The 15,150-nt window shown below is 40.3% G+C and overlaps 1 protein-coding gene across 1 annotated transcript; it reads right to left on the reverse strand.

Annotated features, from left to right (window-relative positions):
* Positions 1–268: 268 nt before the first annotated feature.
* On the reverse strand, positions 269–14,874 carry rasl10a (RAS-like, family 10, member A). The gene is made up of 3 exons (XM_020602399.1): positions 12,592–14,874; positions 4,248–4,372; positions 269–2,309 (listed from the first exon to the last, which is right to left on the reverse strand). The coding sequence occupies exons 1-3, from the start codon at positions 12,805–12,807 to the stop codon at positions 2,039–2,041; spliced, it is 612 nt and encodes a 203-aa protein (XP_020458055.1). The 5' UTR covers positions 12,808–14,874; the 3' UTR covers positions 269–2,038.
* Between the last annotated feature and the right edge of the window lie 276 nt (positions 14,875–15,150).

Raw genomic sequence — 15,150 nt, forward strand, 5'->3', positions numbered from 1 at the left:
GTACCACCTTTATGTTTTGACCCAACCATCAGGCATGGACTGTGCTGAGATAATTGCTCAGTTAATTCATTAAACTGCTTATATACTGACTACTGTCATTACCACACAGCCCTGTACATGTAAGTATACATTTTAAGCAAAAGTCCAGTAATTGTAAGGGGTTCAGCACCTGATCCATTGTCTACGTCTGATCTGGCTCCTGATAATGCTGCTTTACCACAAGGTGGCAATGTTGTCAAAATTATTATAATGTGGTGTAAACGTTGAATATGAGTGACAAAGTGAAGCTGGTGCTCTCAAATGCATTTAATAGTTCAATTATGAGTCAGAAAAAATTACTCACAGTACTACCACATGAAAAATAAATACAAGTAATGTTTCTGATAAAAAACTGTAGCCCTTTTTATTTGGAAACACATAGGCAAACGTATGAGAACTCATGCTACACTCAGTTGCTTTCTAGTGTATCTCTGCTACATATTTCTCTTTTTTTCTTTACTAGAAAAACTAATAAACAAAACCTAACACAGCCATCTGCCCTGATTATAGGATAAACACTACATCTTGGAAAGAATTGTGAGCTTACGCCCTCACATGCCAGTGAAAAACAACCACATTCACTCCACTCAGCTGCTCATTTGTGTCAGAAAACCATGTTTTACAAAAATTAAACACAATATCACATTTTCACATCAGTGCAATTAAACCCTGACCTGTTGGCTTTACCAACAAAAGCATGCAAGTCAATTACTTTATGAATCACTCTTATATACAAAAGGTCTGCCCACTTTCAGTGCAGCCATATTCACAAAGTACCAATCCAGGCCTATTCAAATGAAAATGAAACTGTTACTCTCACAACATAACCAATTAGATACAATTCAGATACAAATGTGAAAGCTTTATTAAGGTTCCTTCTGTGTCTTGATGCACTCATGCGGTGTTTTGTGGAAGTCATTGAGCTGTGCTTCCTTATTTGCAGGACATGTATTGTATATGAGGCATTTTAATAAAATATAGTGGTACATTCCCATGGGATTTTATTGCTGTCTTTATAATCCAAAACTTCAACATCTGTCTCTTATCTTGTTGTGTCTGTCCTTTGCTTGCCTGAATGTCAGCTACCAAACCTGTCTCTCTCTGTCTCCCTCTCCATCTCTCTCTCTCTCTCTCTCACACACACACGCACACACACACACACACACACACACACACCATCCACGCTGCATACAGGTTCTCATTTTAGACTCTGCAGGCTCTTGCAGGTCCCCAGGAGAGGGAGCAGATTAAGGTCCAACAGTAGTACATCATCAGAAGGAACTGCAGTATTTTCTGCTGCAAGACAACCTTAAAACACCCTTCTTCTGAACACAGCTCTTACCACAGTCCGAATTTGTAACAGGGATGGGGATAGAAAAAAAATGCAGCCAGCTTTTCAGAATCTAAAATTAACACCGCCTACTATTTTTGTACACTTCCAGATTTTCACCTCAGAAATGAATATTTTTTTGCTCTTTGTTATTCTAACTTGACCACTGCTCCCATAAGCTCAAATAAATCTCAGTATTTCCAGTGTCAGCATCCATTTTTGACCTTACTGAATATGACATATTCAAAAGGAAGACTCACTGATATTGCTGCCTCTCTGTTTTGAGTCTCATAAACAGTTTCCATGCTATCAGATTCAGCTACAGACACACGACAGACCAGGACCTACTGCTCTGTAATTTGTCTTCTTCAAACTGTCTAGTTGAAGTGAGAAAAATAACTGTGCTATGGTAATCCTATTGGTTTTCACCTGCATCCTCTTCTACCTCCTTCCTTGCATCTTTGACAGAATTTGACCAGGAAGTGGCTGGATAACCATGTATGAAATATTTGTCTTTTACAGCGCAAGAGTCTAATAAACCTCATTAAGAAAAATCAGCTCAGTAAAGCAGGAGGCCACAGGGTAGTTTTTCAGCCATTTAGATAAACAGTCCTTTTCTTTACTGCCACTTCACTCCTGAGGTGAGAGGGGTGGAGGCTGCTCTCAGGGTCACATGATGGTGCAGCGATTCCTCTGTAGCGCCCCCTGCAGACGGATGGAGGTGTGGTTCTGGCGCATGCCCCGCGCCACGGCAATGCCCAGCAGTTCTTTGAAGAGCAGGACTACGTGCCAGTTAAACTTGGCGGAGCACTCCACATAACCGCACTTCCAGGTCTTCTTCACCAGCACTGACACTGCCCTGCGAGGCATGAAGCGTTGCCGCTGCAGATCTCTCTTGTTGCCTACCACCAGGATTGGCACCTCACTGCTGCTGCCTTCCCTGTGGGATTACGTGAGAGGCAGAACGAGGAGGAAGGTTAATTTCATAAAGCACAGTTATTATCTTAGTGTTTGTCATAGTGGTTGGCACAAGGTGTCTGCGTGCACTTTTTCCTTCCTTGGGAGGTGTGTGGGGGTGGACTGGAGGATTAGAGCTCACATGCTCAAGGGGCCTCCTACCACATTCTGCAGCAGCTGGTTGTACAGCATTATGAAGTGTGAACCTGTATAGCAAGCCAGAGGTAGGCATAAATGACTGATTTAACACTTGGGCTTGTAATGTGTAGTCCTGTAGTGTTAATGAACAACATCACTGTCAACCTGACTGGAGGTGGTTTGGAAATCCAGTCTGATGCCCACTGTAGCTAGGAGAGAATGGCAGTTTAGTACGGGAATGTAGAAAAAGTAGAAGAATTGGACTGTATAGCAAAATCTATAAAGGAACAAAGGCTGATAATATAAATGTGATTTCTAACAATGAGCTATATCTTTGCCGTTTAGCTGGGAGCTAAAGTCACTTGAGCTGGAAGCCTTAATTATTGTTTTTATGAAAAATAATAATAGCATAATAATAGCATATTAATTAAAATTCAAATCTGTAGAAGGGCAAGTCAATTTCATTGAGGACTATTAAATCAGGTTTATTATGAAAATAGAATGAGCAGTGATGTGTGTAAGATATAAAGTGTCAGCTGTTGATTTAAATAAATAAATTATTAAAGCTGCTGTCTTCACACTTTCTTTTTGGCACAGCGTGCCTCATCTTCTGACAAGGACTTGCATACATATGCATATTTGTGCATCACATGGGCCAATAGCTGACAGAGAGAAAGACACAGATGCAGTAAAATTTTTAAACCCTGGGGAGACGTTCTGAAAGATATGGAGTTGAAAGACACATTTCTGTAATCATCTCACTTTTCCCTTTCATTTTAAAAATATCTCCAAGCTGCGTCAGAATGCAATGTACAGTACTGTATGTGCCGGGGTGTGTGCATCTGTTTGTGAGAACTGGGAGAAACTGTACAGAAGAGATGCAGGGACGCTACGCTGTCAGACTTCACAGAAATGAAGGTAGGCTGGTAGAGGGCTAAAAAAAAAAATACAGCAGATATTCTGGTTTGAATGAGATACATTCTATATAGCTGACATCTACAGTGGAGTATAGTTCAGCCACCCTGCCCTAAAACAGCCTCAGCTATTCATGATTTGAGTTTATATGTAGTATTTGTCCTGCTTTTTCTAATTCCTCCCCCTTTCTGGCCTCAGTCCTTTGATTGCTCCTTATTTTCCATTCCTCTTGCATTCTCCCTTCCTTCGCCAGCTGCTGGTGATAATGGTTTTCGGTCGGGGGGCATAAACATTCATGGGAACACATTTGGAGTCACAGGAAGAGTGGAATGAACTCTGCAGTGCCAGTGTGGTCATGTACCACAGAGCAAATGAGGCCACTCATTTCACACTGTATGCAGGTTTGCCAACAGTGAGGGCGATAGCGCAGGTGATGCCTTTACACCTGTAGTGTTCTGTCCTTTTGGCTCTTGTTTTGGGTCAAAGGTAGCCAGGAGACATTTAGTGTATGCTCTCAAGCCTCCTGTCTTTTGCTTCTGTATTCTGTCAAATAAAAGCAGTAGTATCTTAAAAATAACTTTTAAATCACATCTCAGGCAGCTTTCATCCAGCAATGCCAAAATTAAGTGTCATTACTGTCATGATGCAGGGAGGAGTATGCCAGTTTAAAAGATATCATCACAAGCAGGCTGTCTATCAGTGTCACTAATGTATAATTGTACAGCTTTGTGGAAGGGCTGTGAAATTGTATTCTGTCTCCAGACAGGTGTCATTTTAAAAAAATCACCAATGAGGGTTAAAAAAAAGCTGCATATCAGTGATTGTTCACTAAATGACAGAGCAGTTGAGTGTGTGTGGTTGACCATACCTGTGCTCTACTATCTGCTGTCTGATCATTTTGACATATTCAAAGCTCTCCACACAGCAGATGTCATACACCAAGATGTAGGCGTTGGCATTGCGAACACCTCTGCAGCGCAAATCCAGCCACTCCTGAAGGACACAAACACACACACACGTAAACATAAATACACAAACCAATAAACATGGACTAGAGAAATTTTCAGTATGCTAGTGACATGGGTGTAGGGGTGGCATCACTTTGTCATTCAGTCGCTTTACTACTTTGGTCAGACTTAAATATCTTGACAGCTATTGGATGGATTGCTTTGAAATTTGCTGCAAACATTCATGGAGCCCAGAGGATTAATCCTAACTAATTTGGTGATCACCTGACCTATTATCTAGTGCCAACAAAATGAAATATCTCAACAGCTGCTAGATGAATTGAAACATTTTGTACATACACTTTGGTCACTTCTGACATTTACTCTAGAGACATTTAGAGATATTTAGGGTTGATTGTCATGACATTTGGTACTATCATATCCCATGGAGGATGAATTCTAATGACTTTGCCAATCATTAAATCAAACATTTTTGATAACCTACTTGTAGTACTTTGTTTTTAGACGAAATACCTGCAAAACTAATGTCATTCTCATCACCTTCAGCTGTAATTTGTGTTTATAACTACAATATGTAACTTAAGGTAGCGCTAGCATGAAACTCCAAATCAATCCACTCTGCTCTGCCCAGCACTCTCTCTCCCTGCTCCACTATGATCTATGACGCTCCGCCACGCTCTGTCCAGCTCTTCTGATATTTGTCATTATGAAATTACAAGTAATAAAGAATATAACAAAACTTATTGATGAAGCAGAAATAGTGGAAAATCGCTGATTGGTTAGGGAAGTCAGTCCCACTCAAAAACTTTTAGAAGCTAATATCTCTGCACTGCTGCCAGTGATGTTCAATGAGTCTGGGTCACAGGAGGCTTCGACAGCACCTCTCCACATTAAGACAAGTTTTGGAGCAAATTTCTACAACAAAGATATTTCGAAAAGTTACATACTGTAGCTTTAATGCTAATTAGCAACTGTTAGCATACTAAGTCGCTAAACTAAGAGGCTAAAACACTGTGCATTAAATATTATTATTAGTAAATAGCATTATCAGTGTGAGCATATTATCATACTGATGTTAGCATTTAGCTCACAGCTGTGACTGTAAGTGCAGCCTTGCAAAGTCGTTAATATATAATGCACCTTAAAACAATAATAGTAGAGGGCAGGCAGCTAAACAACAGTGTGTGCTTCTGTAATTATGCTAAAGTACTTTGGCTCAGTGTAGTGTGATTTGCCTGGTTCAGCTGCTTATCCTTTGTGAGAATGTGCAGAGTCAGTGAACTCCCAGACCTGGCATGGTTCTGGGAGTTTCAGAGCCTAGAACAAAGTCATAAAACATGGTCACTGCCTACTGGAAAGCACTGAACAGTGTCCTAGCTACACGTGTCCAAGGACGACACCAGAGGTTACAGCAAACACAACCTTCTGTCAGAAGAAGTAAAAGGAGCACATACTAATGTACAACGTTTGTTGCTGCTTGGCTAAGCTTTGTAACACAGCAGGGCAGCCAGTAATATTTGTTCAATGGTAATGAGTTTCAAACTGTAATTAAAACACATAGCACAAGTGGGTACATTTACACCTTACTGGGGTACAGGTGCTTCAGTAAAAAACACAATGACCCATTCTTCTATTCATGCTGTTTCGCACCACCACCATCACCTTCTCTGAAATTAACAGCATGTAATGAATTTATAAGCATTTGATCTGATCAAAGAGCAAGAGGGGGGGAAAGCTGTGCTAAGGGAAACAAGAACACAAATGCAGCCCTGAGAGAATGTTAAAAGGATGAAAAAGGCAGCGATGGGATCAAGGGATGAGTAGAGAGGGTGTCAACACATGTGCCTGCATATGACTAATCTGGTCTGGAGGCTGTGACTGTCAATTCAGTTCTGTTTTATTCTATTCTGTTCTAGTTGGTTTGATTTCATTACACTGAATATGATTTATCAAGCAAATAGTGTGCTCTATAATCTCTATATGAAATAACATTCAGTGCAAATTGTTGTAATGTAATGCAAACTACTGTATATGACATTGGCAGTATTAGGTGAGATGACTGATACCACTCTTTAAACTGTATAATTACTCTGCAATATATAATTTCATAAAATATCTTTTCATCACACACTCAGAATTTAAACATATATAAGACATGTATAAGACCACTGCTGGAACAAATTTTGTCAAAGCTGTTCTGCTTTGGCGTAGTTAATAATTTGGGTTTGTAATTTTTGATTGAAGCACCTGTACCTACCTCACGCACAGATGATTTGACCTCTTTGGAGCTCTGGTTGTTGCATCATGCTTCTTTGAAAACTCAGATATGAAAATGTTGATTGGTAGGTCCCTTAATTTTTATGCCTCTAATCAGCATTTGAGCTAATATGACCCATGTTTGTAGTAGTACTTGAGGTGATGATTGATTTGTTACAGTGTTGAAGTCATTTTCCATATGGTGTTTACATTATTTCTTCCACCTCCTGCAACAGCTTGTGCAACTTTGAAATAGGAATGTGAGAAACCTAATTACATTGATGCCAGGGTCGGAAAAATATGCTGTTCAAACCAACATACTACACAAATAGGATCAAGTGATAATTGGTGACAGAGGAGGCTAAGGGAGCAGACAATGATCGGTGTAACTTCTAATAATAATAATTATAATAACAACACCAACACATCTGTGGCAGTGAGGAATAATTTGTAAAAAAGATTTTTAGTGGGTTTTTTTTAGGTTTAGTGATTGAGAGGATGAGACAGATTCACACATCAGCAGAGAGATAATGAGGCCGATCAAACATAGAGACAAACATGTGGCACAAAGAGCGCTGCCATCAAAAGTGAAAGAGAAGGCAGAGAAAGGGAGGAAGTAAGAGGGGCAGTGTGTTGTGAAAACTGATAGAAAGTGTGATTATTTTCTGTTTCTCTTTCCAGGTTGCAAAGAGAGAGCGAGAGAAACATGTCACAGAAGGTATGATTTCTGCTGCCATCTTTTCATGTCACTTCTGTTGAACAGCATCCAAATACAATCTACATCCAAAATTCTGTTGGGCAGGCAAACACCTCAGAACATCTATTTTTGCCAAGCAAATAAACATATCTTTTATCGTACCTAGCAGATTGTCACAGATCACCCTTTTCTGATAATTAAGGCAGCTAACGATATGAGATGCACACACTGGCTTCAGCTAAAGCCTCATATCCCTGGGGCTAAAAATAGCAGCTTGTGTTCTCATCTCATATCTCTTTGTCATCCTGTTTTTAAATGTGGAGGAGGGGCCAGAAACAACAACACTACTTCTGTTAAACCCAAACAAGAAATGCAGGCAAAACAGAGAGATGAAGAACTACAGTAGATGTGGGAGGCCACGCCAGTGTAGCAATACATGGCTGAGCTAATTGAAATCAAACATTTAAAAATGTGTGTGGGTATGTTTATTTGTGTGTCCTTGCAGGATGTGAGTGTGTGCTCGTGGGAGCATGAATATGAAGTGTGGTGCCACTGTCTGTATCCTCCAGTCAGTCTTCTTAACACGGCACAGAAAAAGAGCATCCCATCCATCGCTCGTCAAGAGCCAAACAGAATGTTTCCCTGACAACCACAGGCCGTGGTCACTTTTTAACAGGATATGACAAAGCTATCATGTCTACTGATATTAAAGGGAGGCAGCTTAACAGTAATGACTGGTTTTGACAGATCAATACTCTAAGGACAGCAGGAAGGCTGGTATAACATGGTGGGGAAGGGTGCTGAGCAGGTAGGTATGGGTCTATTTCACAGACGGGCCATGCTAGCTGGTTTGCCATTAAAACCTATTACATTTCATGGGGATTAAACTCCCATCACTCAGTGATGACCATTAAAATCCATAAGTTTGATTGCTCTTGTAAGTAATTCCCTTTGTATGAAGTGATATGGGAATAATGTTCTATTGCTGCACACACAGAATCACAAAAGACTACTTATAAAAAGGGATCAATTATGGCTCATCTTTGGAAATTTGATTTTCAAAACTGGAGCTAACAAGGACTCTACACAAGTTGAAACAGCTTTAAAGGAATAGTCTGCCGTGTTCAAAAATACACTTCTTCTCTACACCTCCGTAGCTAGAGTTAGATGAGAAGCTTGATTGCACAAATACAATTAAACTAACGTGAATGAACACCGAAAAGACACGTGTTGATCATGACTGAATCAAAAATGAGAAAAAAATGAGCACACACTGAAAGCTTCCATGATATTTTTAAAAATTATAGCCAACATTTTGACCATTGGTCTTCTTCAAAGCAAATGAAATAAGTTACTAGTGGCAAGCAAATTTTTATGTGATGTGTAGAAACATCTGTGTGAATTCACTGATGATGTCACTGATTATAAATTGTTCTCAGGTGTGACGTGAGCACATAATTGTTTGCTTGCCTGTTTAGACTGCTGTGTCTAAATGTTGGCTATCATTTTTAAATAAATCATGAAAGCTTTCAGTGTGCGGTTATTTTTTGTATTTTAGATTAAGCTCGACACTGCTCTCATATTGAGACATTACAAATTAAGCTACGGTCAGCTAAGATAAGTGGTTTAATTTAGCATAAAAAGGAGAAACACGGGCAAATGGGCTCTTTCTGAAGCTTATGATTAACAGGTTATATCTTTTTTTATTTATCCATTAAAAACATGTAGAAGCAAAAACAACAATTTGGAGATTATGTGAATTCTTTAGAAATGGTGGCTCTAGGCTTTTGTTACCTTTTACCAGCAATTTCCCCTTCTTTCCGGTCGTTATGCTAAGCTATGCTAACCGTCACATGGTAGCATCATATTTAGCATGCAGACATGAGAGTGGTATCAATCCTCTTGTCTAACTCTCAGCATAAAGGCAAATAAGTGTCTTTCCAAAAATGTCAAATTATTCTCTTAATCATGCTTCAGCAGTGACTGTATTCACTCTATTGTAAATAATTAATAATTCATTTTTTAATGTTTCTATCCTAAGCATGCAGAATTTACACTTACAGTAGGCTAAGTGTTAGTGATGTGCACTTTGTTTAATTTTGTCATCCAGTAAAACTCATATCAGCAAAAATTTTGTTACACACTTGCTCATGTACATTCATTATATTTCTACTGTGTCTGATGAGAGTCAAAATTACACAATGCGCCACTTTATCACAGACTGTATTGATAAAGAGAACTCATAAAAATGCCCAGAGAGAGCAGGAAAGGGAGAGGGAGCATTTTGTGTGGGAGGACATCATGGTGGTATATTATAGCAAGAACATTAAAATAAAAGAACAAGAAAAATCGAACTCATCGTCAGGTTTAAATCCATCTGTCATCACATCCTACTGACACACAGTGACAGATGCACCGAAAAAGCAATGAGGGTATAGCACCAAACAGACATAGCCTACCACAAAGCAACAAAATCATTGCACCATCACAGCCTCATAGAAAATAGAAATCCTGCCTGTCTCCAGCATTGAAAAGGATAAAAATAACTGTATTTGTGGTTGAAATGGGGTCACAAGTAGCCTGCGAGAACATAGCTCTTCTTATTTCAAACATAATCTAAACTGATGAGAAATTGCCACACTGCATAAGTATGGGGGTGTACTGACTCACTCCATTCTGTGGCTTATTCATCACAAATTTCAAAGGATATTAAAAAACCTCATTTGGTAACCTTTACTTCAACAGTGTCCATTAAACTTTGTGCAACCTCTCTAATTGACTGCAAGAAATTCCGACTGTCTCCTCTGTTGGTCTTTTATTCCCAGCTGTGTTCTAACAGGGAACTATGCTTTAATTCAATCTGCTGTGTACTGAAAGTAAATTTCAATCAGGCGTCTTTGTGCTAGCACTACTCGCCATTCATTGCATCCACTGCCACTGACACAGGTTACATTTCTCTGTCTATGAAGTGAATCCAGAGTTGGGAACTGAATAAAAAAAATGTTCCATGTCTCATTACTGCTCTCACTGTGAATAGACGATATCACCAGACAAAATTAGAAAGATGGTTTGAGAGCATGCAGGAGAAGACAGGAGATGACAGGAGTAGAGAAAAAATAAAGTACAGCAGGCCTAACAGGGTCGTTCCTCAGCAAATTACTAACCATAAGTCTCTTATAAAAATGTTGTGGCAGCACTTAGCTAATGGTTTTCTCTGATTGTATACCTTTCACAAAGTACTTGCCAAACAAGCACCTTCTCACTGACTGTAAAATGATCATGAACTGTTCACAGGCAATAAAATACAGTGATATTAAATAATGAAAACTGCCTGTGCTTTTAGAGGTTTGTCATGTGATTCAACCTGTGGGACATACACACCCACTCCCACTCATGAGACTCATCTTGTCTTCTCCCTGCTTTCTGTTCACAGCTAGCAGCTTGGGGTTAAGCAAAGAAACAAGAGACTCATCCAGAAAGCTTTTATAGAGGGTCTCAGTGGGCAGGAAAGAACAAAGCATGCTACAGACCACTTAACACCTTCTAACAAAATGTTCTACCAAAATCTGGTAGAATAGCTACATGCTTTTCTGCAGCAAACTAACAAGATGATTGCTCTGGCCACTCAGCCTGCCTGTCAGATGTTTTCTCCACTAACACTGTGCTTTCTGAGCGCATAGCAAACTAACACTTTGGGAGGCCTCTCGTTCAAGCTGCTCTTTTTTTTTTGTCTGCTCCTCCGACTAAGCTCATTTTCTCAGAGGCACCTTGTCTGCGTAGAGCTGTTCTTGAGAGGGCTGTGTCTTACACCTAAGGGAGGTAACAGAGGAAAATGTGCAGCAGTAGCAGCCATCAGACTGGCGTGGTGACCTTGGAGAGTTCTATCTTGAAAGCATCAAAGCCTCAATAAATGAGGCTGCAATAGAGAGGAGTCCAACACATTTCAAGTTAACAAAGACTTGTTTCAACACCCAAGGGCATTCCACACTCATAATATCTATACTTTTTAAATACTTTTGAAAAAAGACAAAGAGGAACTTATTGTACCAAGAGGCTTTTCTGTCTTGAAGGATACGGTTCACACTATTTCAAGTCTTTTGCAGAAACAGTAATGACATTTTTGGATGCAGTAACCCCTGGATGCCTATTTGTTATGAAGAGATCACTACCTAATTTTAAATCAACTTTAAGTGATGGGGGACATAATCTTCATTCTGTGTAATAAGGTAATTTCAAGTTTATTCAAAATCAGTATAAGGCAAATAAAATGGATTCTTTCTGAAGTTTCGATCATTTTGGTCCCAAATTTCCACTTTGTGTTTTCACAGTGGTGGAATACAAACAAAAAGACAGAATGTTGGACAAAACAAAATCTTTTAAAAAACCTACTTGATTCGGACTGTTGAGAGTTTGTCTTGGCATTTGGCTGAACTGTAAAGCACATTTTTAAATTTTGACTTCCATTGTTTACACAGGAATTGCATTAAGAAGAGACCTCTTCGGGGTAGTACAGGAGGAACAATTATTGCATTCAGTAAGGCATCGAACATTTGTTTTATTTTGAAAAATGTGAATCTATCCTTTAAAGAAAAAAACCTACAGAAAAGAAAAACTAAAATACGGTCTGAGATATCCCCAGTTCTTGGTAATGAGACAAAGCAACAAATCTGTTTTGCAAAATGACTACAGACCCTGAATGTTTGGAGCTAGGGTGTTTTTTTGCTATGATAACTCAGATTCGTCTCTAGCTAATGAGATGTGGCATCTGACCTTTGGCCATGAATAAAAGGGTAGTCTGTTCTATTTTTAGACTGAGAAGTTAACCAGGTGCTGTGGATATGCCTGCAGCACAACTCTGTCATTGGTTTCTATGCAAATACAAGCCAGATTCAACACAACCACCAGCAGCATATTGGTAATCAGCTTATCTGAATGTATCAGACATTGAAGGAGTCTGTAAAGGACATGGTATAAATAATAAACAACAACATGCAAGCTGTCATTCCTTCAATGTGACGGGGGTTGAGAGAGAGAGAGAAAGAGAGAGGGAGAGAGTTTACAACGTCAAAGTGAAGCTCTTCGAGCCTTTAAGTCAGTCGGGTCTCCATAGCAACTAGTAGACCAGCGACATCTGATAGTGATAGAATAAATAAAATTGGTGGCTTTGTATGTGATAAATACAATTGGCTGCGAACAGGCGGGCACTAAATCTCAGGCAATCTGCGCCCTCTGTTATAAAGTAAAATCTTTTGGAAGAGGCGCCAATCTAAGTCCTGAAACAGACATGATACCTGGCTGGAGCTTGAAGGAAAGGAGGAGATTGGCGGGACGTCCAAAATCTTCAGCTCATACATGTTCCCGTTCAGTATGACGGAGGGTCTGTACACATATCTGGTTCTGGTGGGCGTGTACACCTCCGAGAAATCGTTATAGATGAACTGGCGGATTATAGAAGTTTTCCCCACTCCGGGAGCACCGATGACTGCGATACTCAGCGTCTCCACCATTCCTGGAGCACGAGTTCAGCACCATGGACAGCGACGTCAACAACGACAGATGTGATCGTCCAGAAAACACAGCTGGCCGCCGCTGTACTGTTGCTGCCCCGATGGAATTTTAAACCCCCCGCTGCCCCTTTTAACCAGCAGCCTCTAAACCACCTTAACTGGGTTCAGCTGCGTGCGATTAACGAACCAGTGACCGATGAATTCATCTGCCCATCGAGCAGAGCGAAGAAACTTTATCTCGAGGCTGAGGGTGAAAAGAGGGAAGCCACGCAGTTTTGGAGATTGTCAAAAATAAAGCTCAACCATGATCACGCTGCCTCTGCAATCCAACACAGAGAGAAACTCTTGGTTTTCCGGGGACAGCTCCAGGCAACCTCGTCCCCAAAAGGAAGCGAAAAAGTCCGTCCTTGGTGTTTCCACATGGACATAATCTCATCCAGGCTAGACTCTGACCTTGCCCAAACGCACAGGAGCCCTCGATGTCTTCACTGATGATCTCCTCTGCGCCTCACACACATTTCCACTGATGCACCACCACCGTGCTCCTCCATCACAGGGAGGACGGGCGCGCAGCAGCCAGCCTGGCAAATAAGCTTTCCACGTGGTCTGAAATTTGATACAACCCCATGATCTTGCGTTCTTTTCGATGGCAGAAAAATTACTTTACATCTATTTAAGGGAGCAGACCCAAACCACACAGCCTACAGTTATGCGTTTTCTCTAAAGGCTTCTAGAGCTTATCAACGAGTGTGTCTGCAGTTGGAGAGGCACGAGCTGGTGAAGACTGTCTCTCTCTCTCTATCACTTGCAGTAGACCTATCCTCTGCACTGTTCAATCCAATAGGATCACGTCGTACGCAAGGCGTGTGAGGGCTTTGCGCTCCCATACGCCACAAATAAACGGCAAAGGAATAGGCCACACGCTATATATCATCAGTGTGTGGGTCACTGAGAGGCGGCGCAAGGCTGAACATCATATCTCTGAGGGACACGACTTATTATTGGAGAGCGTCCTCTGGGCCGAGGGTTAGGACGATGTGACTATCAATCACTGCTGGGTGGCAACGGCACACAATATCCACCGCTCGCTGAAGTGACAAGACTGAGGAAGAAACATTACACATTTTATGGTCACTCAGAATAACTGGAGATCAGCTTGTAACCTCGGAAACAGGCCAGTGGTTTTCAAATCCTATGCCACTTTCGAATAAGGCCCCGTTTAAGGATTGTAACTTTCAAGCTTCCTCAGTGGTTAATACGTCATTTAGCAATGCTTATATATTAGCTAGAAGCGAACAGGTTAAATAGAAACACCGAGGAGTCCAGGTTATGGACAGTGTTTATCAAGGCTGGATCTCAGGGGGAAACAACCTGGGACCCCAAAACCCACGGGTCAATACGTGGCTGCTACTTTGTGGTTGTTTTTTGAAGTTATTTAGTGATTTACACCATTAAAAGTAAATCTAAACTGACTTAGGAGAAGGGCCTTTAGATTATTACCCAGTTTTGAGGCCCCTGTCCTCTTCCCGTGTTCACCCGTGTTATCACAAAATAACTGGCACAAAGCAAACCTGAAGGCAGGTAGTATTCAGCTGTTTGGCTTTTTAGGCTGAATGGACTGTGTGAGGGGAAAAAAGCAGCACAGAGGATTAGTTCAAACCATCCTTTGTGTTCTGTTATAATGCAGTTATGCAGTAAATATGGATTATTCATTTACAATTTAAACTTTTATTCAATTATTCATTAACAGTTTAAACCTCTATAAAGTCTATATGTACTGACACTATACAGTCATTTACAATTATAGCTGCCCAATACATTAACGTTTTCAGGCACAAGTGTTAAACCATTTTTAAATGCTCATGAACTGCTGGTGAATGCTAAATATGATGGCTCAAAGTGTGTTATTGTAAAATCTATTCTTTGCAGTGTGAAAAATAATTTAAAAAATAAGCTGTACATATAACTGAACAAAAGAGTAAATAAAAAAAGATTAGGGCTTTTTTATGCTGACCTTGAGTATTTTCAAAATTTTGTCTTTGTTCCTAGATACACTTTTGTAAATCTATAAAGTGGAAAATACACAACTATTCTCTTGGTATAACCATGTTCGTGTCAGTGGTTTGTAGTCAATAGTAACTCCTTTATAAAGAGGGAGTCTTTACCAAAATGCACTGCAGTGGCACCCGCACCAACACATACAGTAGGATGAATATATTGTATTGGCTCATTCAATAGCTGAAGCAAGCGGGACATCATCGAAGCCTTGTGTCCCAGGTCTTCTCTGGTCAATGAGTCTGCATTTATAAACACATGCAACTTTTGTCATTCACAGCAGAACTG

The sequence above is a fragment of the Monopterus albus genome, unplaced genomic scaffold (assembly GCF_001952655.1).
Source record: "Monopterus albus unplaced genomic scaffold, M_albus_1.0 scaffold56.1, whole genome shotgun sequence".
Classification (NCBI taxonomy): Eukaryota; Metazoa; Chordata; class Actinopteri; order Synbranchiformes; family Synbranchidae; genus Monopterus; species Monopterus albus.